The sequence below is a fragment of the Babylonia areolata genome, chromosome 3 (assembly GCF_041734735.1).
Source record: "Babylonia areolata isolate BAREFJ2019XMU chromosome 3, ASM4173473v1, whole genome shotgun sequence".
Taxonomy (NCBI): domain Eukaryota; kingdom Metazoa; phylum Mollusca; class Gastropoda; order Neogastropoda; family Buccinidae; genus Babylonia; species Babylonia areolata.
Genome location: NC_134878.1, coordinates 27910223 through 27932868, shown reverse-complemented (window position 1 = coordinate 27932868; position 22646 = coordinate 27910223). Strand labels below are relative to the sequence as shown.

Sequence of the window (22646 nt, the reverse complement as noted above, 5' to 3'; positions counted from 1 at the left end):
TGCAGCAGCATGTTCCCTGGCTCCGGGTCTGTAATGTCTGTGGGAGCACAGGAGAGAGTGGAGGGAGGGCACAGCAGCAGGGCTAGCAGGGCGGCCTTGACGTGAGCGCCACCTGTGTGGATCGCTTTCACACACCCAATCAGGGGGAATCACGCCGGCTGCTCCCTCCTGTTTATCGTTAACTCCCTCAAAGAGAGGAGGTGGGGAGGGGGGAGTGGGGGGGGGGGGTCAAAGGTTTGGTGCAAAATATCAAAAAGGGGATGGCGGTGGTGGTGCGGGATGACGATGTAAACACACGTGGCACAGCTAGGGCCAGGCAGTGACGTCATCACTTCCATTCTGCCAGGCATGAGGTCCAGGCTGTGCCAGTGACGTCACACACCACCACCAGCACCCCTCCACACACCACCAGCACCCCTCCACCACCACCACCACTCCACACACCACCACCAGCCCTCCACCACCACCACCACCACCACCACAAACCCTTCCACCACCACCACCACTCCACACACCACCACCAGCCCTCCACCACCACCACCACCACCACCACAAACCCTTCCACCACCACCACCTCTCCACCACCACCCCGTCAATGGTTCTCCACACTGAGATAGAGGTTTACAGTACAGGTCACTGGTTCTCCACACTGAGATAGAGGTTTACAGTACAGGTCACTGGTTCTCCACACTGAGATAGAGGTTTACAGTACAGGTCAATGGTTCCCCACACTGAGATACAGGTTTACAATACATGTCACTGGTTCTCCACACTGAGATACAGGTTTACAATACATGTCAATGGTTCCCCACACTGAGATACAGGTTTACAATACAGGTCAATGGTTCCCCACACTGAGATAGAGGTTTACAATACAAGTCGCTGGTTCTCCACACTGAGATACAGGTTTACAAAACAGGTCACTGGCTCTCCACACTGAGATACAGGTTTACAATACAGGTCACTGGTTCTCCACACTGAGATACAGGTTTACAATACAGGTCACTGGCTCTCCACACTGAGATACAGGTTTACAATACAGGTCACTGGTTCTCCACACTGAGATAGAGGTTTACAATACAGGTCACTGGCTCTCCACACTGAGATACAGGTTTACAATACAGGTCACTGGTTCTCCACACTGAGATACAGGTTTACAATACAGGTCACTGGTTCTCCACACTGAGATAGAGGTTTATGATACAGGTCAATGGTTCTCCACACTGAGATAGAGGTTTACAATACAGGTCACTGGTTCTCCACACTGAGATACAGGTTTACAATACAGGTCACTGGTTCTCCACACTGAGATAGAGGTTTACAGTACAGGTCAATGGTTCCCCACACTGAGATACAGGTTTACAATACAGGTCACTGGTTCTCCACACTGAGATACAGGTTTACAATACAGGTCACTGGTTCTCCACACTGAGATACAGGTTTACAATACAGGTCAATGGTTCCCCACACTGAGATAGAGGTTTACAATACAGGTCACTGGTTCTCCACACTGAGATACAGGTTTACAATACAGGTCACTGGCTCTCCACACTGAGATACAGGTTTACAATACAGGTCACTGGTTCTCCACACTGAGATACAGGTTTACAATACAGGTCACTGGCTCTCCACACTGAGATACAGGTTTACATACAGGTCACTGGCTCTCCACACTGAGATAGAGGTTTATAATACAAGTCCCTGTCATTGTACTTGGTTGGAGGGGGGTGCGGGGGGGGGGGGGGGGGACAAGGGAGGGAAGGTGGTAACACTTGTGCCAAGTACTTCAGCACAGCGCCTCACCACTTGCCTCAGCTAATTGCCGGAGGGTGAGACTTTGCCAGACCTTGTCATTATGGCCATAAACACCACTGCTTGAGCGTGAGCGTCTGTGTGTGCGTATATATATATATATATATATATATATATATATGTGTGTGTGTGTGTGTGTGTGTGTGTGTGTGCCTGTGTGTGTATGAGTGTGCCTATATGTGTGTGTAGGGGGCGTGGGGCGGGGGGTTATGATGTGTGTGTGTGTGCCTGTGTGTGTATGTGTGTGTGTGTGTGTGTGTGTGTGTGTGTGTGTGTGTGAATATGCTTTGTGCATGTCCTACTGACTGTAGGATCTATTTTGTGAGACTGGAAATTTCCTGCTGGACACACACACACACACACACACACACACACACACACAAGCCCCTCCGACAATGTTCATAAACTCCTGCTGGTGTTTTACTGATGCCACTAGTTCACTCGGTATTTGATGAACCATCTATTTCCTTTCCCACCCCCTGTCCAGTTTATGAATTCAGTCCTTTATCTCTTTCTCCCCTCCCCCTCCCCTCAGTGTCCAGTTTATATATTCAGCCCCTTATCTATAATAATGATAATAATACTGTACATTTATATAGCGCCCTTCTCACTAAGAGCTCGGGGCGCTTTACATGAAAGAAAAATATTACAAGTAACATAAAATATTCATGGCCACTCTTTCTCAAAGCCCCCACCCCCCCAACCCCCCCTCCCCCACTCACACTCTCCCTTTCCCACTCTACATACATCCAAAGTGAGCTGACAAGGGTGGTGTTGGAGAAAAGGAAGCTGAGAGTACTTATAGACAGGTTTTAAAAAGATGAGTCTTTAGTGATGAGCGAAAAGCAGAAATAGAATCAGATGCACAGATATGATAAGGAAGGTTGTGAGGAGCAGCAAAGAAGAAAGAACGTTCACCATAGGTTCTTGTATTGGCGCGAGGAAGTTTCAAAAGGTAACCGTCAGAGGAAGAGCGGAGATTTCTTGTGGGAGTGTAAACACTGGTAAGGTCAGAAAGATAAGTAGGTCCTGCGGAGTGGAAAGCAGAACAGCAGAGACACGCAACTTTGTATTTAAGTCTCGCTTCAATGGGGAGCCAATGTAGAGTGCGGAGGTGAGGAGAAATGTGATCAGTACGTGGGACTCTGAGAGTCAGACGGGCAGCATTGTTTTGAAGTTTTTGAATTCGCTGAAGAATATTATGTGGACAGCCTATGAGAAGAGAATTACAGCAGTCAATTCGTGACAGCACAAAAGCAGAAATAAGAGTTTTAGTAGTTTCAACAGAAAGGTACTGACGGATAGAGTTGATGCGACGAAGTTCACAATTGACTATGCATATCAGATTTACTACCTGAGCATGCATGTTGAGGTTTGAGTCAAGAATGACTCCAAGGCTCCTTGCTGATTTAGGAAACTGAACTGTGGCATCACCAACCACGACAGAGGCAGGAAAAGAAGTAGATGTGGACATTCTTGCAGAGGAAATAATCATAGCTTCAGTTTTGTCATCATTCAACGTTAGTTTGTTGAATAATAATAATAATGGTATTTATATAGCGCTGAATCTTGTGCAGAGACAAATCAAAGCGCTTTCGCACCAGTCATTCACACGCATGCATAACTCTAAAACTGTAGAAACTAAAGACAAGGAAGGGCAGGCAAGGGAGGCTATTTTGGGAAGAGGTGGGTTTTAAGGCCAGACTTGAAAGAGCTGAGTGTGGAGACTTGGCGAAGCGAAAGAGGAAGTTCATTCCAATCGCAAGGTCCAGAGACAGAGAAAGAACGGCGGCCAACAGTCGAGTGTTTGAATCTGGGTATGCGTTTACAGAGTGGATCCGAAGCCGATCGTAGTGAGCGAGATGGAGTGTAGAGGTGAAGGCAGCCGAAGAGATAGGAAGGGGCAGTTTTGTGAATGCATCTATAACATAGAGTGCTGATCTTGTACTTTATTCGGTGTGAGACAGGGAGCCAGTGGAGATGTTGCAAAAGAGGAGTGATGTGCTCAGATCTTTTCTTTCTGAGGACGAGTCGGGCAGCAGAGTTTTGTATGCGCTGAAGGGACTGAATGGATGAAGCAGGCAAACCAGACAATAGAGAGTTACAGTAGTCAAGGCGAGAGAGAATGAAAGAAACGACAAGTCTAGATGTTGCGTCAGTGGACAGATATTTCCGGACGGCACTGATGCGCCGCAGTTGACAGTAGCAGGACTGACATGTCTGACTGATAAATTTTAGCATGGACAGTGTATTGTCAAGGACAACACCGAGGTTCCTAACTGACGTGGAAAGAGGGATGGATGTACTGCCAAGCTTGATTGTGTCAATTGTGATGGAAGACAGTTTTTGTTTAGTTCCTATGATCATTGCTTCTGTTTTGTCCGCGTTCAATTGTAACTTATTTCGAGTCATCCAGTTTTGAATGTCCAGGAAGCAGTCATCCAGGATTTAACATCGAGAATACAATCCTGCATTGACAGAATCAGACTATGTACTTGATTTTGTTCTGCAGACTTTTGTAGCTGAGTATCATCAGCAAAAGAGTGGTGAAGAACAGAATGGCCAGAAATGACATCAGAAAGAAGAGCAGTGCACAGAACGAACAGAACGGGGCCCAGGACAGAGCCTTGTGGCACACCATAGGAGATCAGGGCTGGATCACACTTAAAGTTACTAACAGAGACAATCTGGAAGCGGTTGGATAGGTATGAAGAAAACCAACTCAGAACTGTTGAGTGAATCCAAAAAACATGTTCAAGTCTGGAAAGGAGTATGCTGTGGTCTGTTGTGTCAAACGCAGCCGACAGATCTAGCAAAGTTAATACAGACAGTTTACCTTCATCAACAGTAACAGGTCACTAACTACTTTCAACAAAGCAGTTTTATGTATTCAACCCTTTATCTCTTTCTTTTTCCCCCATGTCCAGTTTATGTTTTCAGCCCTTTATCTCTTTCTCTCTCCCCCCCCCCTCCCCCCCCCGTCCAGTTTATGTATTCAGTCATCTATCGGAGTGAGATGGGAAAGTGAGTGAGAGAGAGATATGGGAAATGAGAGGGAGAGAGAGGGGGGAAGGGATGGATGGAGGGAGAGAGAGAGGGAGTGAGATGGGAAAGTGAGAGACAGAGAGGGAGAGAGAGAGAGGGAGAGAGAGAGAGACGTGTAGAGAGAGACACAGAGAGACAGACTGGCAGACAGAGACAGACACACAGACCGGCAGACAGAGACAGACACAGACACAGACACACAGACAGAAAGAAGCGGTGGAGAGTGAGTGAGCGATAGAGCGGAAAGAGATCCATGGGGAGAGGGGAGAGTGATGGGGGAGGGGGGGGGGGGGGTGAAGAGGGAGGCAGACAGAAGGAAAGCAGCAAACAATCCACAGTTGCCAAAAGCGCCGCCCCCCCACACTGTTCGGCCCCACCCCCACACTGTGCCGCTCCCCCACCCCCATCTCCCCCACCCCCACATCCAACCCCCCAACACACACACACACACACACACACACACACACACACACACACACACTGTGCTGCCAGGCAGTGACTTTGCTTTTCAGACAGACGCACGGCCGCCTTTTTACCGGGGCGTGACGGAGGGAGGGAGAATCGACAGCAGCACAATGCCCTTTCCAGCTCTTCCCGCCACCTCCCCTCACCTGTACTTTCCGCATTGCCGGGCTTGGGGGATGGAGGGGGAGGGAGGTAGGTGTGTGGCACCAGGTAAGGGTCTGGAAGGGAGGGGTGGGGTGGGGGTGAGCAGACGCAAAAAGCGTCCACTGAGGTTTGTCAGCTGAGTGTGAAGGAGCACAAACGGCACGGTAAAACAGGTCACTGTTCCTCAAAGTTTCTGCTCTGTGGCTCTCTCTGGCACTCAGCCTGTGTCTGCTTGTATCACTGGTCCTGACGAGGTCAGTGCTTTGTGAAGACATGTCCGTGTGTCTGCTTATATCACTGGTCCTGACGAGGTCAGTGCTTTGTGAAGACATGTCCGTGTATCTGCTTGTATCACTGGTCCTGACGAGGTCAGTGCTTTGTGAAGACATGTCCGTGTGTCTGCTTGTATCACTGGTCCTGACGAGGTCAGTGCTTTGTGAAGACATGTCCGTGTATCTGTAAAGCATCACTGGTCCTGACGAGGTCAGTGCAAGACTTGTGAAGATGTGTCATTCTCAGTGTTACCGGTGGTCAGCAGTATGGTCTCTAAATGACTGCTGCCAGTGTGTTCCTGGTGTGTGGTCAGCAGTATGGCCTCTAAATGACCGCTGTGTTCCTGCTGTGTGGTCAGCAGTATGGTCTCTAAATGGCTGCTGTGTTCCTGCTGTGTGGTCAGCAATATGGTCTCTAAATGAGTGCTGTGTGGTCAGCAATATGGTCTCTAAATGACTGCTGTGTGGTCAGCAGTATGGTCTCTAAATGACTGTTGTGTGGTCAGCAGTATGGTCTCTAAATGACTGCTGTGTTCCTGCTGTGTGGTCAGCAGTATGGTCTCTAAATGACTGCTGTGTTCCTGCTGTGTGGTCAGCAGTATGGTCTCTAAATGACTGCTGTGTTCCTGCTGTGTGGAAGAAATACTTCATTCACCCTGTCCCGAAACAAAACAAAAGACCCTTCTCTCAGAACGACTGCAACCCCACTGCCCGTACCATACTGTGATAAAGTGCTTTGAGCGCATAATCCTCAATTACATTCCGTCAAACACTGTACCACATAATGACTGTGATAAAGTGCTTTGAGCGCATAATCCCCAATTACATTCTGTCAAACTGTTCCACATAATGACTGTGATAAAGTGCTTTGAGCGCATAATCCTCAATTACATTCCGTCAAACACTGTTCCACATAATGACTGTGATAAAGTGCTTTGAGCGCTTAATCCTCAATTACATTCTGTCAAACACTGTTCCACATAATAACTGTGATAAAATGCTTTGAGCGCATAATCCTCAAATATATTCTGTCAAACACTGTTCCACATAATGATCAACATCAGTTTGCATACAGAGCCAGTCGATGTATTGCTGACGCTGTCTTCCCTCTTCATCGCGCACACTCCCACCTTGAGAAAGCAAATTCCCCCGTTTGCATTCCGCGTAGAGATTTTTCTTCTGCATTCAGCACAACCCAACCTCAACCGTTTTCTCTACAGCCAGTGTGTGTGTGTGGGGGGGGGGGGGGGGGGGGGGGGGGGGGGGTTGGTGTGGGTGTGGGTATGTGTGTGTGGGTATGGGTGTGTGCCGGTGTATGTGTGGATGGGTGTGCGGGGTGGGTGGATGGGTGTGAGTGTGTGTAGTGTGCCAATATGTGTTTTTAGTGTGTAGTTTGTCAGTTCATGTTTCTAGTGTGTAGTTTGCCAATGCATGTTTCTAGTGTGTAGTTTGGCAGTGCATGTTTCTAGTGTGTAGTTTGGCAGTGCATGTTTCTTGTGTGTAGTAAGCCAATACATGTTTCTAGTGTGTAGTTTGGCAGTGCATGTTTCTAGTGTGTAGTTTGTCAGTGCATGTTTCTTGTGTGTAGTAAGCCAATACATGTTTCTAGTGTGTAGTTTGGCTGTGCGTGTTTCTAGTGTGTAATATGCCAATACACATTTCTTGTGTGTAGTTTGCCAATAACATGTTTCTAGTGTGTAGTTTGCCAATACATGTTTCTAGTGTGTAGTTTGCCAATGTTTCTAGTATGTTGTTTGCCAATACATGTTTCTAGTGTGTAGTTTAGCAATAAGCTTATGGTGTGCAGTTTGCCAAAATATGCCTCTTGTGTGTAATTTGCCAATATATATTAAAAGTGTGTAGTTGCCAAAACATGCCTCTAGTGTGTTGTTTGCCAATACATATTTCTAGTGTTTAGTTTGCCAATACATATTTTTAGAGTGCAGTTAGACAATACACCTTTCTAATGTGTAGTTTGGCAATATACGTTTCTAGAGTGTAATTTCGCAATAATGTTTCTAGTGTGTTTTTTGGCAATGTATGTATCTGGTGTGTAGTTTGCCAATACACGTTTCTATTGTGTAGTTCGGTAATACATATTTATATAGTGAAGTTTGGCAGTGCATGTTTCTAGTGTGTGATTTAGCAGTTCTATGTGTAGTGTGCAGTTTGGCAGTACACGTTTCTATTGTGTAATTTGGCAATACACCTTTCTAATGTATAGTATGGCAAAACATGTTGCTAGAGTGTAATTTTTCAATGCACGTTTCTAGTGTGTAGTTTGGCAATGGATATTTCCAGTGTGAAGTTTGCCAATACACGTTTTCATTGTGGAATTTAGCAATACATCTTTCTAGTGTGTATTTTGACAATACATGTTTCTGGTGTTCAGTTTGGCAATGCGTGTTTCTAGTGTGCAGTTTAGTAGTTCTATGTGTAATGTGCAGTTTGGTGATAAATATTTCTAGTATGTAGTTAGGCAATAGACGTTTGGAAGAGAGACACAGGCACACACAGAGAGACAGACAGACAGACAGACAAACAGACAGACAGACAGTCGTGAGCAATGTAAGTGTACGCCCTTCCACACACCTGTAAGTTCTAGGGTGGATGAGGAAGACAAGGCTGTACACGTGACAGTGAGGTGGGTGAGGAAGACATGGTTGTACAGATGATAGTGAGGTGGATGAGGAAGACATGGTTATACAGGTAACAGTGAGGTGGATAAGGAAGACAAGAATGTACAGGTGACAGTGAGGTGGGTTGTACAGGTAACAGTGAGGTGGATGAGGAAGACATGGTTGTACAGGTGACAGTGAGGTGGGTTGTACAGGTAACAGTGAGGTGGATGAGGAAGACATGGTTGTACAGGTAACAGTGAGGTGGATGAGGAAGACATGGTTGGACAGGTGACAGTGAGATGGATCAGGAAGACATAGCTGTACAGGTGATAGTGAGGTGGATGAGGAAGACATGGTTGTACAGGTAACAGTGAGGTGGATGAGGAAGACATGGTTGTACAGGTAACTGTGAGGTGGATGAGGAAGGCAAGGTTGTACAGGACACTGTGAGGTGGATGAGGAAGACAAGGTTGTACAGGTGACAGTGAGGTGGGCTGTACAGGTAACAATGAGGTGGATGAGGAAGACATGGTTGTACAAGTGACAGTGAGGTGGATGAGGAAGACAGGTAACAGTGAGGTGGATGAGGAAGATATGGTTGTACAAGTGACAGTGAGGTGGATGAGGAAGACATGGTTGTACAGGTAACAGTGAGGTGGATGAGGAAGACAAGGTTGTACAGGTGACAGTGAGGTGGGCTGTACAGGTAACAGTGAGGTGGATGAGGAAGACAGGTAACAGTGAGGTGGATGAGGAAGATATGGTTGTACAAGTGACAGTGAGGTGGATGAGGAAGACATGGTTGTACAGGTAACAGTGAGGTGGATGAGGAAGACAAGGTTGTACAGGTGACAGTGAGGTGGGTTGTACAGGTAACAGTGAGGTGGATGAGGAAGACATGGTTGTACAGGTAACAGTGAGGTGGATGAGGAAGACAAGGTTGTACAGGTGACAGTGAGGTGGGTTGTACAGGTAACAGTGAGGTGGATGAGGAAGACGAGGTTGTACAGGTGACAGTGAGATGGATGAGGAAGACGAGGTTGTACAGGTGACAGTGAGGTGGGTTGTACAGGTAACAGTGAGGTGGATGAGGAAGACATGGTTGTACAGGTAACTGTGAGGTGGATGAGGAAGACAGGGTTGTACAGGGGACAGTGAGGTGGGTTGTACAGGTAACAGTAAGATGGATGAGGAAGACATGGTTGTACAGGTGACAGTGAGGTGGGTTGTACAGGTAACAGTGAGGTGGATGAGGAAGACATGGTTGTACAGGTAACAGTGAGATGGATGAGGAAGACATAGCTGTACAGGTGATAGTGAGGTGGATGAGGAAGACATGGTTGTACAGGTAACAGTGATGTGGATGAGGAAGACATGGTTGTACAGGTAACTGTGAGGTGGATGAGGAAGACAAGGTTATACAGGTGGCAGTGAGGTGGGTTGTACAGGTAACAGTGAGATGGATGAGGAAGACATGGTTGTACAGGTAACAGTGAGGTGGATGAGGAAGACAAGGTTGTACAGGTGACAGTGAGGTGGGTTGTACAAGTAACAGTGAGATGGATGAGGAAGACATGGTTGTACAGGTAACAGTGAGGTGGATGAGGAAGACAAGGTTGTACAGGTGACAGTGAGGTGGGTTGTACAGGTAACAGTAAGATGGATGAGGAAGACATGGTTGTACAGGTGACAGTGAGGTGGGTTGTACAGGTAACAGTGAGGTGGATGAGGAAGACATGGTTGTACAGGTAACAATGAGGTGGATGAGGAAGACGAGGTTTTAAAGGTGACAGTGAGGTGGATGAGGAAGACATGGTTGTACAGGTAACAATGAGGTGGATGAGGAAGACATGGTTGTACAGGTAACAGTGAGGTGGATGAGGAAGACATGGTTGTACAGGTAACAGTGAGGTGGATGAGGAAGACAAGGTTATACAGGACACTGTGAGGTGGATGAGGAAGACAAGGTTGTACAGGTGACAGTGAGGTGAGTTGTACAGGTAACAGTGTGGTGGACGAGGAAGACAAGGTTGTACAGGTGACAGTAAGGTGAGTTGTACAGGTAACTGTGTCGTGGACGAGGAAGACAAGGTTGTACAGGTGACCGTGAGGTGGGTTATACAGGTAACAGTGAGGTGGATGAGGAAGACAAGGTTGTACAGGTGACAGTGAGGTGGGTTATACAGGTGACAGTGAGGTGGATGAGGAAGACAAGGTTGTACAGGTGACAGTGAGGTGGATGAGGAAGATATGATCGCACAGGTGGTGACAGTGTTTGTGTTTATGTCTATAGTGTTCAGTGCTTATGTTGGCGCTAACGGCACAATATATTGGTGCTGACGGTACAACATATTATAATGCAGACTCAAGTCAGTGGTTTTTATGGCGCTTACGGCACAGCATATGTCAGTAACACAAACATTATCAGTGATTATAATGGAGCTAACAGCACAACATATTATTATAAAACAAACATGATTGGTGATTATGGTGGTGTAAACGGCACAACATATTATATAATACAACTATGATCGGTGATTATAATGACGCTGACAGCGCATCGTACGAGCACGATGCTGATATCTACATTGCATATACCACTGATAGCCATGGATCCGATGTTACTGGGATTATCCCCCCACCCCACCCCCGGCCTCACACACACACACACACACACACACACACACACACACACACACTTAAACCACGTACAGATACACTCACACCCACATACGCACACATACACCTCTCTCTCTCTCTCTCTCTCTCTCTCTCTCTCTCTCTCTGTCTGTCTGTCTGTCTGTCTGTCTTGTTGTAAATATATCTCTTTCTTGTGATTCCACACACAGAAGTTGCTAACGATGACGTGCTTCACTGGAACAGTGACCTCCCTGGGAAAGATCCATACCTGTCACCTCCATGACCTCAACCCTGACGCTGACACGTGCTGTGCACAACGTGCCAACATTGGTCACGTGACACTGACTGGTCACGTGACACTGGCTTCAATATCATCCTCACCAACACCTGGCCCAGTAAAGTCTCCACGTCAACACAACAACAACAACAACAGCAATAATAATTATATATAAGTTATACAAACATAAACATGTAAGCATTCTTGTACGACACAGCATACACAAACACACACACACACACACACACACACACACACACACACACACACACACACACACACACAAACACACACACATGTTGGCGCTAACGGCACAATATGTTGGTGCTGACGGTACAACATATTATAATGCAAACTCAGTCAGTGGTTTTATGGCGCTAACGGCACAGCCGATATGTCAGTAATACAAACATTATCAGACGGATACACCCACACCCAACCCCCCCCCCCCCCCCCCCCACCCCCACCCCCCCACACACACAGAGCCAGCAGAAGATCAAGAAGCATATTAGTCAGTAAGACGGCAGGCCGAAGGAAGACGTGTGTTTTGAGGTACTGACGTTTATAACTGAAGTGGGGGATCCACATCGGGGATTTGGAAGGGACGTGGGTTCCATACCACGGGGCCAGACGTTCCCCAAAACAAACACAAGATCCCGAATAACAGCCCAGACCCCCGATCCCACAAATCACAGGATACTAAACTCGTAATGACAAGAATCCGAAACAAAGTGACACGCCACAAAATAAACACATGACCCTTACCAATAAACAAAGACCCAAAATAAACACACGACCCTTACCAATAAACAAAGACCCAAAATAAACACACGACCCTTACCCGGCAATCAACAAAGACCTATAATAAACACATGACCCTTACCAATAAACAAAGACCCACAATAAACACATCAGTGACCCTTACCAACAAACAAAGACCCACAATAAACACATGACCCTTACCAATAAACAAAGACCCAAAATAAACACATGATCGCTACCAAAAAAACAGACCCAAAATAAATATATGACCCCTACCAATTGACATGGACCCAAAATAAACACATGACCCCTATCTATAAACAAAGACTCAAAATAAACACATGACCCCTATATTTCAACAACAAATGGCACAAAAATAAAAACAACAACAACAAAACACACGACCCCTACCTACAAACAAAGACCCCAAAATAAACCCAGGACCCACGATGTCCGAAAATAGAGTCAGAAAGCCCTCAGTGCCAACCAACCCCCCATCCCGCCAGCCCGTGATGAGAGAGGATCCAAGAGGTGCGCTACAAGACAGAGCAGGCAGCCTGGCGGAGCTACACCTGTTTTCAAACACGGCTCACACCGACACTCTTTCCAGCCCTCCCCCCCCGCCCCATCCCCTCCCCTCCCCTCCACTTCCACTTCCACCCCCAACGCCCAAAACGGAAGCTCCAAACGGTTTTGCAACTCACAGAACTTGGCACACTCCTCTTGTTTCTCCTCCTCTGTCGCCATGGTAACGCACTCCTGTGCACTCGGGGAGCAGCGGACGAGGTGAGGGGAGGAGGAGGAGGAAGGGGTGTGGGGGTGGAGGTGGTCACTAAGTGGTGAGGAGGTCAGTCAGCCAGCTGGGCAGTGGCGGCGGTCCGGGGGATGCCGCGAGAAGGGCGAGGAGTGCGAACCGAGGTGTGCCAGGAGAGCAGACGTGTTTGAGAGAGGACGGCACAGCTCTGCACTGACGGCTGCCACACAGCGGGCTGACTGACTGACTGACTGACTGACTGCACCCTTCACACTGGGGGCGGCGCCCGCCCCGCTCAACTGCCGTCACTCCACTCCACACGGCCCTCACCCTCAGCACAGCTTCCTCTTCACACACACACACACACACACACACACACACACACACACACACACACACTGTATCACTTTCACACACACACTTTTTTTTCTGGGTCTGAACTAGAATCTACCCCTACAGAACTCATCCATAATTATCCGACTCCCTCCCTCTCTTTGTCTGTCCGTGCCTCTGTGTGTGTGCGTGCGTGCGTGCACGCGCGTGTGTGTGTGTATGAGCGCGCGCGCGCGCGCGCGAGAGAGAGAGAGAGAGAGAGAGAGAGTGTGTGTGTGTGTGTGTGTGTGTGTGTGTGTGTGTGTGTGTGTGCTTGTGGAGGTATCACGATGATGTATGAATGACAAGGACAAATTGACCAGTCATTGGCCTGATATATCCATGAGTGGTAAAGCGCTGTGTGTACATAATATGTGTGTGTGTGTGTGTGTGTGTGTGTGTTCAGGTGGTGGTGGTGGTGGTGTGTCTTATGTGGTGATGGTGATGTGTATGTTGTGGTGGTGGTGGTCTATGTTGTGGTGGTGTGTGTGTTGTCGTAGTGGTGGTGGTGTGTGATGTGGTGTGTGTGTGTGTGGTGTGGTGTGTATGGTTGTGGTGTGTGTGTGGTTGTGGTGTGGGTGTGGTGTGGTGTGTGTGGTGGTGGTGTGTGTGGTGGTGGTGTGTGGGTGTGGTGTGGTGTGGTGTGGTGTGGAGTGTGTGGTCGTGGTGTGGGTTGTGGTAGCGTGGTGTGTATGGTGGTGTGTGTGTGGTGGTGGTGTGGGTGGTGCTTGTGTGTGTGGTGGTGGTGGTGGTGTGTGGTGATGTGTGTGTGGTGTGGTGTGTGTGGTCGTGGTGTGGGTGGTGGTAGTGTGGGTGGTGGTGGTGGTGGTGTGTGTGTGTGGTGGTGTGTGTGTCTGGTGGTGGTGGTGGTGTGTATTGTGGTGCTGATGGAGATTTATGATAGAACAGCTCACATTGAGGGGGGAGGGAGGTGAGCATCGTCCTTGACACTGAACTCTCACATCTCCTCCCTCTCCCCCCCACCCCCACGTCCCCTCTCTCTCCCCCCACATTCCCTCCCTCTTCCCCCACACACCACGTCCCCTCCCTCCCCCCCCCCACGTCCCCTCTCTCTCCCCACACACCCCACGTCCCCTCCCTCTCCCCCCACACCCCACGTCCCCTCCCTCTCCCCCCACATCCCTTCCCTCTCCCCCCACATCCCCTCCCTCTCCCCCCTCCAGACCCCCACTTCCCCTCTCTCTCTCCCCCCACGTCCCTTCCCTCTCCCCCCACATCCCTTCCCTCTCCCCCCACACCCCCACATCCCCTCCCTCTCCCCCCTCCAGACCCCACTTCCCCTCTCTCTCTCCCCCCACGTCCCCTCCCTCTCATCCCACACCCCACGTCCCCTCCCTCTCCCCCCACACCCCGGCCCACATCCCGTCCCTCCCCCACACATCCCCTCCCTCTCCCCCCACACCCCCACATCCCATCCCTCCCCCACACATCCCCTCCCTCTCCCCCCACACCCCCACATCCCATCCCTCCCCCACACATCCCCTCCCTCTCCCCCCACACCCCCACATCCCATCCCTCCCCCACACATCCGCTCCCTCTCCCCCCACACCCCCACATCCCATCCCTCCCCCACACATCCCCTCCCTCTCTCCCCCATCCCCACGTCCCCTCTCTCTCCCCCCACATTCCCTCCCTCTCCCCCCACACCCCACATCCCCTCCCTCTCCCCCCTCCAGACCCCCACTTCCCCTCCCTCTCCCCCCACACCCCCACATTCCATCCCTACCCCACACATCCCCTCCCTCTCCCCCCTCCAGACCCCCACTTCCCTCTCTCTCCCCCCACATCCCCTACGTCTCCCCCCCCCACACGTCCCCTCCCTCTCACCCCACACCCCCACATCCCATCCCTCCCCCCACACATCCCCTCCCTCTCCCCCCCATCCCCACGTCCCCTCCCTCTCCCCCCACATCCCCTCCCTCTCCCCCACACCCCAACATCCCCTCCCTCTACCCGCACACCCCCACATCCCCTCCCTCTTCTCCCACACCCCCACATCCCCTCCCTCTCCCCTAACAGCCACACATCCCCTCCCTCTCCCCTAACAGCCACACATCCCCTCCCTCTTCTCCCACATCCTCTCCCTGTCCACCCACATCCCCTCCCTCTGCCCCCACACCCCCACATTCCCTCCCCAAACGGCTAGTTGTGAACGCAATCTACCTGGGAGCTAGTCTCTGACTGATCGAGGTCATTACTACGTGAACCTCTGGGGCCTTCTGAAACCTCAAGGTCATCGCCTTGGACCCCACTACATGATACTGGGGTCACAGGCCAGTGCTTCCTGAGACCTCAAGGTCATCACCAATGTCACCACATGACAGTCTGGGTCACAGAGCCATCTCTTTTTCTTGGTCATATCCCTCTCCCATACACCCCGCCCCCTGTCAGAAAGGGGTGACATGCTACAGGTCACGCCGTGTGTGTGTGTGTGTGTGTGTGTGTGTGTGTGTGTGTGTGTGTGTGTGTGTGTGTGTGTGTGTGTGACTGTACACACGTCACAGTACGGCTGATGGAAACAGTGGCTCACTGACGCACGGCGAGGTGCAGAGTGCTTTGGACCAGTCAGGTCAGGTACCAGATAGCCTGCCTTGTGTTAAACACTTCCAGTTAACACCTCCGGATGGGGAGGTTGGGGGGGGGGGGGGGCGAGTGGGCGGGGGGGGGGGGGGGGGATTGCAACACTCAACCACTTCGTTACTGGTTACAGTGCTCAATTACTTAACGCACGTCCTTACACGTCCCGAGTTAAGCTGAGCTAGCAGAATGTGCTAAGTGGTTAAGTGGTTACATTTCAACCTTACAACTCCAGGTTGGAATATAGCTGGTTTGATCCCGTTGTGGCAACGTGTGTGTGTGTGTGTGTTTGCGCGCGCGTGTGTGTGTGTGTGTGATCAGTTTCGAAATAGATATGTTCCTAAAAAATATGTCTCCAAAATCTTTTTAAAAAAAATTGTAATATGTTTAAAGGAGGCAAAAAAAAGTCATTTTAGCTGTAAGTAAGATGGTTAGATTTGCAAATGTTGCCTCGCTACAGTTTTGGAGTTAAAAGACATTTGCGTTTTCTCAACTTTTATGTGACATTGTTGTGTATTTGCAGTAATCCTCCATACTCCAACAGGAGTGAAAGGATAATTAAAACTTGAAACCTGTGTGTATGTGCGTGCGCACGTGCAAAGAAGGCAAACCCAAGACAGAAATTTTCAGAAAGAGAGGAGGAAGCTCAGAGAGAGAGGGGCAGAGAGAGGGGGGGGGCACAGACAGGCACAGAGAGAGGGGACGAGAGAGAGGGGAAGAAAGACAGGGGAAGAGAGAGAGGGGGCACAGAGAAAAAAAGAGAGAGGGAGAGAGGCACAAAGAGATGCAAAGACAGAGAGGTACAGAAAGAGAAAGGCGTATGACCGTGTGTCTGAAGGCCCTTAGACAGAGAGGTACAGAAAGAGAAAGGCGTATGACGGTGTGTCCGAAGGCCCTTAGACAGAGAGGTACAGAAAGAGAAAGGCGTATGACCGTGTGTCCGAAGGCCCTTAGACAGAGAGGTACAGAAAGAGAAAGGCGTATGACCGTGTGTCCGAAGGCCCTTAGACAGAGAGGTACAGAAAGAGAAAGGCGTATGACCGTCTGTCCGAAGGCCCTTAGACAGAAAGGTACAGAAAGAGAAAGGCGTATGACGGTGTCCGAAGGCCCTTAGACAGAGAGGTACAGAAAGAGAAAGGCGTATGACCGTCTGTCCGAAGGCCCTTAGACAGAGAGGTACAGAAAGAGAAAGGCGTATGACGGTGTCCGAAGGCCCTTAGACAGAGAGGTACAGAAAGAGAAAGGCGTATGACGGTGTCCGAAGGCCCTTAGACAGAGAGGTACAGAAAGAGAAAGGCGTATGACGGTGTCCGAAGGCCCTTAGACAGAGAGGTACAGAAAGAGAAAGGCGTATGACCGTGTGTCTGAAGGCCCTTAGACAGAGAGGTACAGAAAGAGAAAGGCGTATGACCGTGTGTCCGAAGGCCCTTAGACAGAGAGGTACAGAAAGAGAAAGGCGTATGACAGTGTCCGAAGGCCCTTAGACAGAGAGGTACAGAAAGAGAAAGGCGTATGACGGTGTCCGAAGGCCCTTAGCAGGGCAGTGAAAACAGGGTTTATCAGGACAGCACGCAGGCCAACGGAACCCCTGTTTCCTGACAGATAACACATCACTGTCTCTCGTCATCTTTGTCCGTCCGTCCTCTGTGTGTGTGTGTGTGTGTGTGTGTGTGTGTGTGTGTGTGTGTGTGTGTGTGTGTGTGTGTGTGTGTGTGTGTGTGTGTGTGTGTGTGAGTGAGTGAGTGCGTGCGTGCGCGCATGTTTGTCTGGGGATATGTGTGTGGGTCTGTGTGAAATTGTGTGTGTGTGTGTGTGCGCGCGCGCGCGCGCGCGCGTGTCTGTGTGTATCTGTGTGTTTATGAGTGTGTGGGTGGTGGGGGGGGGGGGGGTTGTGTCTGTGTGTGAGATGTGTGTGTGTTGTGTGCTTATGCGTGTGCGTGTGCGTGTGTATGTGTGTGTGTGTGTGTGTTTGGGGGAGGGGGGGGCTATTTTTGTGAATGTGTTGCGTGTGTGTGCGTGTGTTTGTGTTTGTGTGTGTCAGAGACTGTGTGTGTCAGGAGGTATGTCAGTGACAGGTCAGAACAGGTGTGTCAGTGACGGAAAGGTGCGTCAGTGGCAGGTGTGTCAGTGACAGAAAGGTACGTCAGCGACATGTCAGGGAGAGAACAGGAGTGTCAGATCCAGGAAGGTGTGTCAGTGATAGAACAGGTGTGTACGTCACACACACACACACGCGCGCGCGCGCGCGCACTCACGCACGCACGCACACACACACACACACACACACACACATCATCATCATCATCATCATCATCAGAGAAATACCACACAAATCATCAGAGAAATAAAGAATGTATACCCTTTTGCCCTCGCGGAAGCATTGATGGTAAGACTTGAAATTAGTGTCATGATATTGCATATGAGTTTACCAATGAAAAGTTACACAATGTATACTTTTCTCTTTTTTTTTTTATCACGATTGTGATTCCTTCATAACTTTTTGTAGTTCATGATTTAATAATGTGACTATTTTCTGTTGCTTCCTGTTAACAGATGAGGATGTTGAGCTCAATCAACTCCAAGACGTCTGTCTTCATGGGCACCACTTGTGTCCAGGCCAACTGTACCAAGGGGCACAACCCCACAAACGGAAATGAGCATTTCTTGTTGGGTGTTGTCCCCTGTTGAATGGTGTGTGTGTGTGTGTGTGTGTGTGTGTGTGTGTGTGTGTGTGTGTGTGTGTGTGTGTGTGTGTGTTTCTGTCTGTCTGTCTGTCTGTCTGTCTGTCTGTGCATCTACATTCAGTTTCGCACAGATGGCAAACATTTCAACTTGCGGCGACTCCATGCCAAGTCCAGGATGTTGGAGGCACTGTTGAGTTCCTCTTCGCTGATGACTGCGCTTGCTGCACACACCCATTATGGACAGGTTCTCAACCTCCTGCAGGCGCTTTGAACTCACCATCAGCCTCAGCAAGATCGAGTCCATGTTCCAACCAGCTTGCTCACAGAACACCAGTGCAAACCTCAAAGCCTGTGACATAGGCATCGCCTCCTGGGAAACTGATGCCCTTGACCGCTGTCGCTGGAGGATGCTGTGCTCTAGTGGCATAAAGACGTTTGAAAACAAGAGAACGCTGGCCATTAAGGAGAAGCGTGACGAAGGAAGCAGGGCTCAACTTCTGGAGACGTTTTCCCTTGCAACACCTGTGGGAAGTGCTGCGCATCCAGAATCGGCCTCTTCTCCCATATGAGGACACACACCGACAGATAATCCTGCCTACCTACTCATCCGTCGGTCCGACGGGAGACTCCATCGTGTATGTGTGTGTGTGTGTGTGTGTGTGTGTGTGTGCGCGCGCGCGCGCGCGCCTGCCTAACAGCTTGCCTGTCTCTCCGATATTCCTGCCCCCTCCCTCCCATCTCTGAACCTGTTACATTTCGAATTGAAGTACAATACGATGACCAACCACTGTCCTTGACTGATGTCCATTTTCAGTCCTGTGTTTCTCCCCCACCGCCATCTCTACGTCTCCCCCCCCCCCCCCCTACTCCTAATCTCCCTCTCCTTCCGCCCCCCCCCCAGCCCCCCAATCTCTCCCTCTCTCCTCCCGACCCCCTCCTCTCTCTCCTCCCGACCCCCCACCCCCATCTCTCTCTCCTCCCGCCCTACCCCCTCTCTCTCTCCTCCCGACCCCAATTTTTCTCTTCTCCCGACCCCTTCCTCTCTTTCCTCCCGCCCCACCCCCTCCTCTCTATCTCTCCTCCTGTTCCCCGCTCTCCCCATCTATCTCCTCCCGCCCCCATTCCCCCATCTCTCTCTCCTCCCGACCCCCAGAGGAGGGAGAGAGACAGAGGGGGAAGGATGAGCAAAGCCCAAAGGAGGGAGACAGGGGTGGTGAGCAAAGCCTAGAGGAGGAGAGAGACAGAGGGGGGTGAACAAAGCCTAGAGGAGGAGAGAGACAGAGGGGGGTGAACAAAGCCCAGAGGAGGGACAGACAGAGGAGGCGGGGTGAGTAAAGCCCAGAGGAGGGAGAGAGAGAGGGGGGTGAACAAAGCCCAGAGGAGGGAGAGAGACAGAGGGTGTGAGCAAAGCCCAGAGGAGAAGAGACAGGGGGGTGAGCAAAGCCCAGAGAAGAGACGAGGGGGGGGGAGTGAGCAAAGCCCAGAGGAGAGGAAACAGGGGGGGGGGGGGTTGAGCAAAGCCCAGAGGAGAGGAAACAGGGGGGGGGGGGTGAGCAAAGCCCAGAGGAGAAGAGACGGGGGCTGGGGGTGAGCAAAGCCCAGAGGAGAGGAAACAGGGGGGGGGGGGGGTGAGCAAAGCCCAGAGGAGAGGAAACAGGGGGGGTAAGCAAAGCCCAGAGGAGAAGAGACGGGGGGTGGGGGTGAGCAAAGCCCAGAGGAGAGGAAACAGGGGGGGTGAGCAAAGCCTAGAGGAGAAGAGACAGGAGGGCGGGGGTGGTGGTGAGCAAAGTCCAGAGGAAGAGAGACAGACAACTGGCCAACAACTCACAGAAGTTCACCTGCTCCTTGGTGTAGCCGTCGCCCTCCGTCCACCGGCACCTGTCGCCGCCTTGTTTGCTGTGTTTGGGGCCAAACAGTTTGTGGATGATCTCCGCCATGATGAATCCGCACACCGCAATGATGTCACACTCTTCTGACGTCACCCACACTCCCTGTTCACGTCAAGGGAGATGACTGGTACCACTGGACGTTGCTGAGGTGTGCTTTGGGGACCTGAAACAGACATACACAGACTGTTGTCACTCTGTCTGTGGTGACCTCAACAGACCGGAAACAGACATACACAGGCTGTTGTCACTCTGTCTGTGGTGACCTCAACAGACCGGAAACAGACATACACAGACTGTTGTCACTCTGTCTGTGGTGATCTCAACAGACCGGAAACAGATATACACAGGCTGTTGTCACTCTGTCTGTGGTGACCTCAACAGACCGGAAACAGACATACACAGACTGTTGTCACTCTGTCTGTGGTGATCTCAACAGACCGGAAACAGATATACACAGACTGTTGTCACTCTGTCTGTGGTGACATCAACAGACCTGAAACAGACATACACAGGTTGTTGTCACTCTGTGGTGACCTCAACAGACCGGAAACAGACATACACAGGTTGTTGTCACTCTGTCTGTGGTGATCTCAACAGACCAGAAACAGACATACACAGACTGTTGTCACTCTGTCTGTGGTGACCTAAACAGACCGGAAACAGACATACACTGGTTGTTGTCACTCTGTCTGTGGTGACTTCAACAGATCGGAAACAGACATACACAGACTGTTGTCACTCTGTCTGTGGTGACCTCAAGAGACCGGAAACAGTCATACACAGGTTATTGTCACTCTGTCTGTGGTGATCTCAACAGACTGGAAACAGACATACACAGGTTGTTGTTACTCTGTCTGTGGTGACCTCAACAGACCGGAAACATATCCACAGACTGTTGTCACTCTGTCTGTGGTGACCTCAACAGACCGGAAACAGACATACACAGACTGTTGTCACTCTGTCTGTGGTGACCTCAACAGACCGGAAACAGACATACCTCAACAGACCGGAAACAGACATACACAGGCTGTTGTCATTCTGTCTGTGGTAACCTCAATAGACCGGAAACAGACATACACAGGCTGTTTTCATTGGTAACGTGTCTGTGGTGACCTCCACAGACAGCACTGGAAAGGAAGTGTTTGTCGTTGACCACAGCCCAGCCTTCCTGCTTCGTATTGCCTGAGGAAGAGAGTCAGCAGTGTGTGTGTGTGTGTGTGTGTGTGTGTGTGTGTGTGTGTGTGTGCTGGCGCTGTGGCTGAGGCTGTGTGTGTGTGAACTGAAGAGCGGATGGAGAGGGCAGAAAGTGAAGTATCGAGACAGGTAGGCAGGCGGTTAGTCCCCATGCTCCACACACACACACACACACACACACACACACACACACACACACACACACACACACCTTGCAGAGAGAGAGGGGGAGAGAGAGAGAGAGAAACAGACAGACAAGACAGACAGACAGACAGAGAGTGAGAGACCTGGTTTGCAAGCATACCTTGAGCAGTAAGTGATGAATAATGTATTCAGGGGGCTGAAACTGAAAGTAGTGGCACTTCCCCCACTACGATCATGTCTGATACAATCAGCCACACTAACCAGTCACCTTCTGACAATGCTCCAAAACCAGTGCTGCTCGGACAGTCAGCCAAAATATCAAAAACAAAATAATATCATTATCAAATAATTGAATTATTTAATAATAATAATAATAATAATAATAATAATAATAATAAAGAGCGGACACTCACAGAGGAAGAGCCGGGACCCAGGTCTAAGTCAGACAAGTGAGGAAAGTGGAGGAGGCGAGGCAACAAGGTGTGTCCCAACACAATTCTGCACCGACACTGCACGCTCACATTTCTTCATGATCACAGCAAACACCTCCCTCACTGACCCTCACAGCTCACTGATTCCCAACTGCCCAGTGGTCAGCCAAGCTGCGGACAACAGCCAGCAAGCACACCAGTTGTTTTTCTCACTCCATCCGTCCACGTGCGACAGGACTATTCCGAACAGATCGTCTGCTGGCAGAGTCACGTGGATCCTGACGTCACGCGGCAGGGGATGGGGGTGGGGGGAGGGGCGGCCTTCCTATTGGCTCACTGAGTGAGTGTCTGGGATTCTGGAGGAGTGGAGAGTAGGGGCTTTAATGGCTGTTCACCTAGGTTTTTTTGTTATTAAACAGAGTGTGTGCGTGCGTGCGTGCGTGTGTGTGTGTCTGTGTCTGTGTGTCTGTGTCTGTGTGTGTCTGTGTGTGACACTGTTAGTGATTAAAACACACCAAACAGCCTCCCCGTTTTAAAGCGGG

At 50.2% G+C, this 22646-nt stretch overlaps 1 protein-coding gene across 1 annotated transcript in view; it reads right to left on the bottom strand.

Annotated features, from left to right (window-relative positions):
- Nucleotides 1-13059, bottom strand: part of LOC143279914 (cAMP-dependent protein kinase catalytic subunit beta-like) — a 57796-nt gene extending 44737 nt beyond the window's left edge. Inside the window, exon 1 of the mRNA XM_076584243.1 lies at nt 12743-13059. Within this exon, the coding sequence (XP_076440358.1) occupies nt 12743-12785 (43 nt within the window). The 5' untranslated portion in view covers nt 12786-13059. The remainder of the gene's footprint in view (nt 1-12742) is intronic.
- Nucleotides 13060-22646: the final 9587 nt, after the last annotated feature.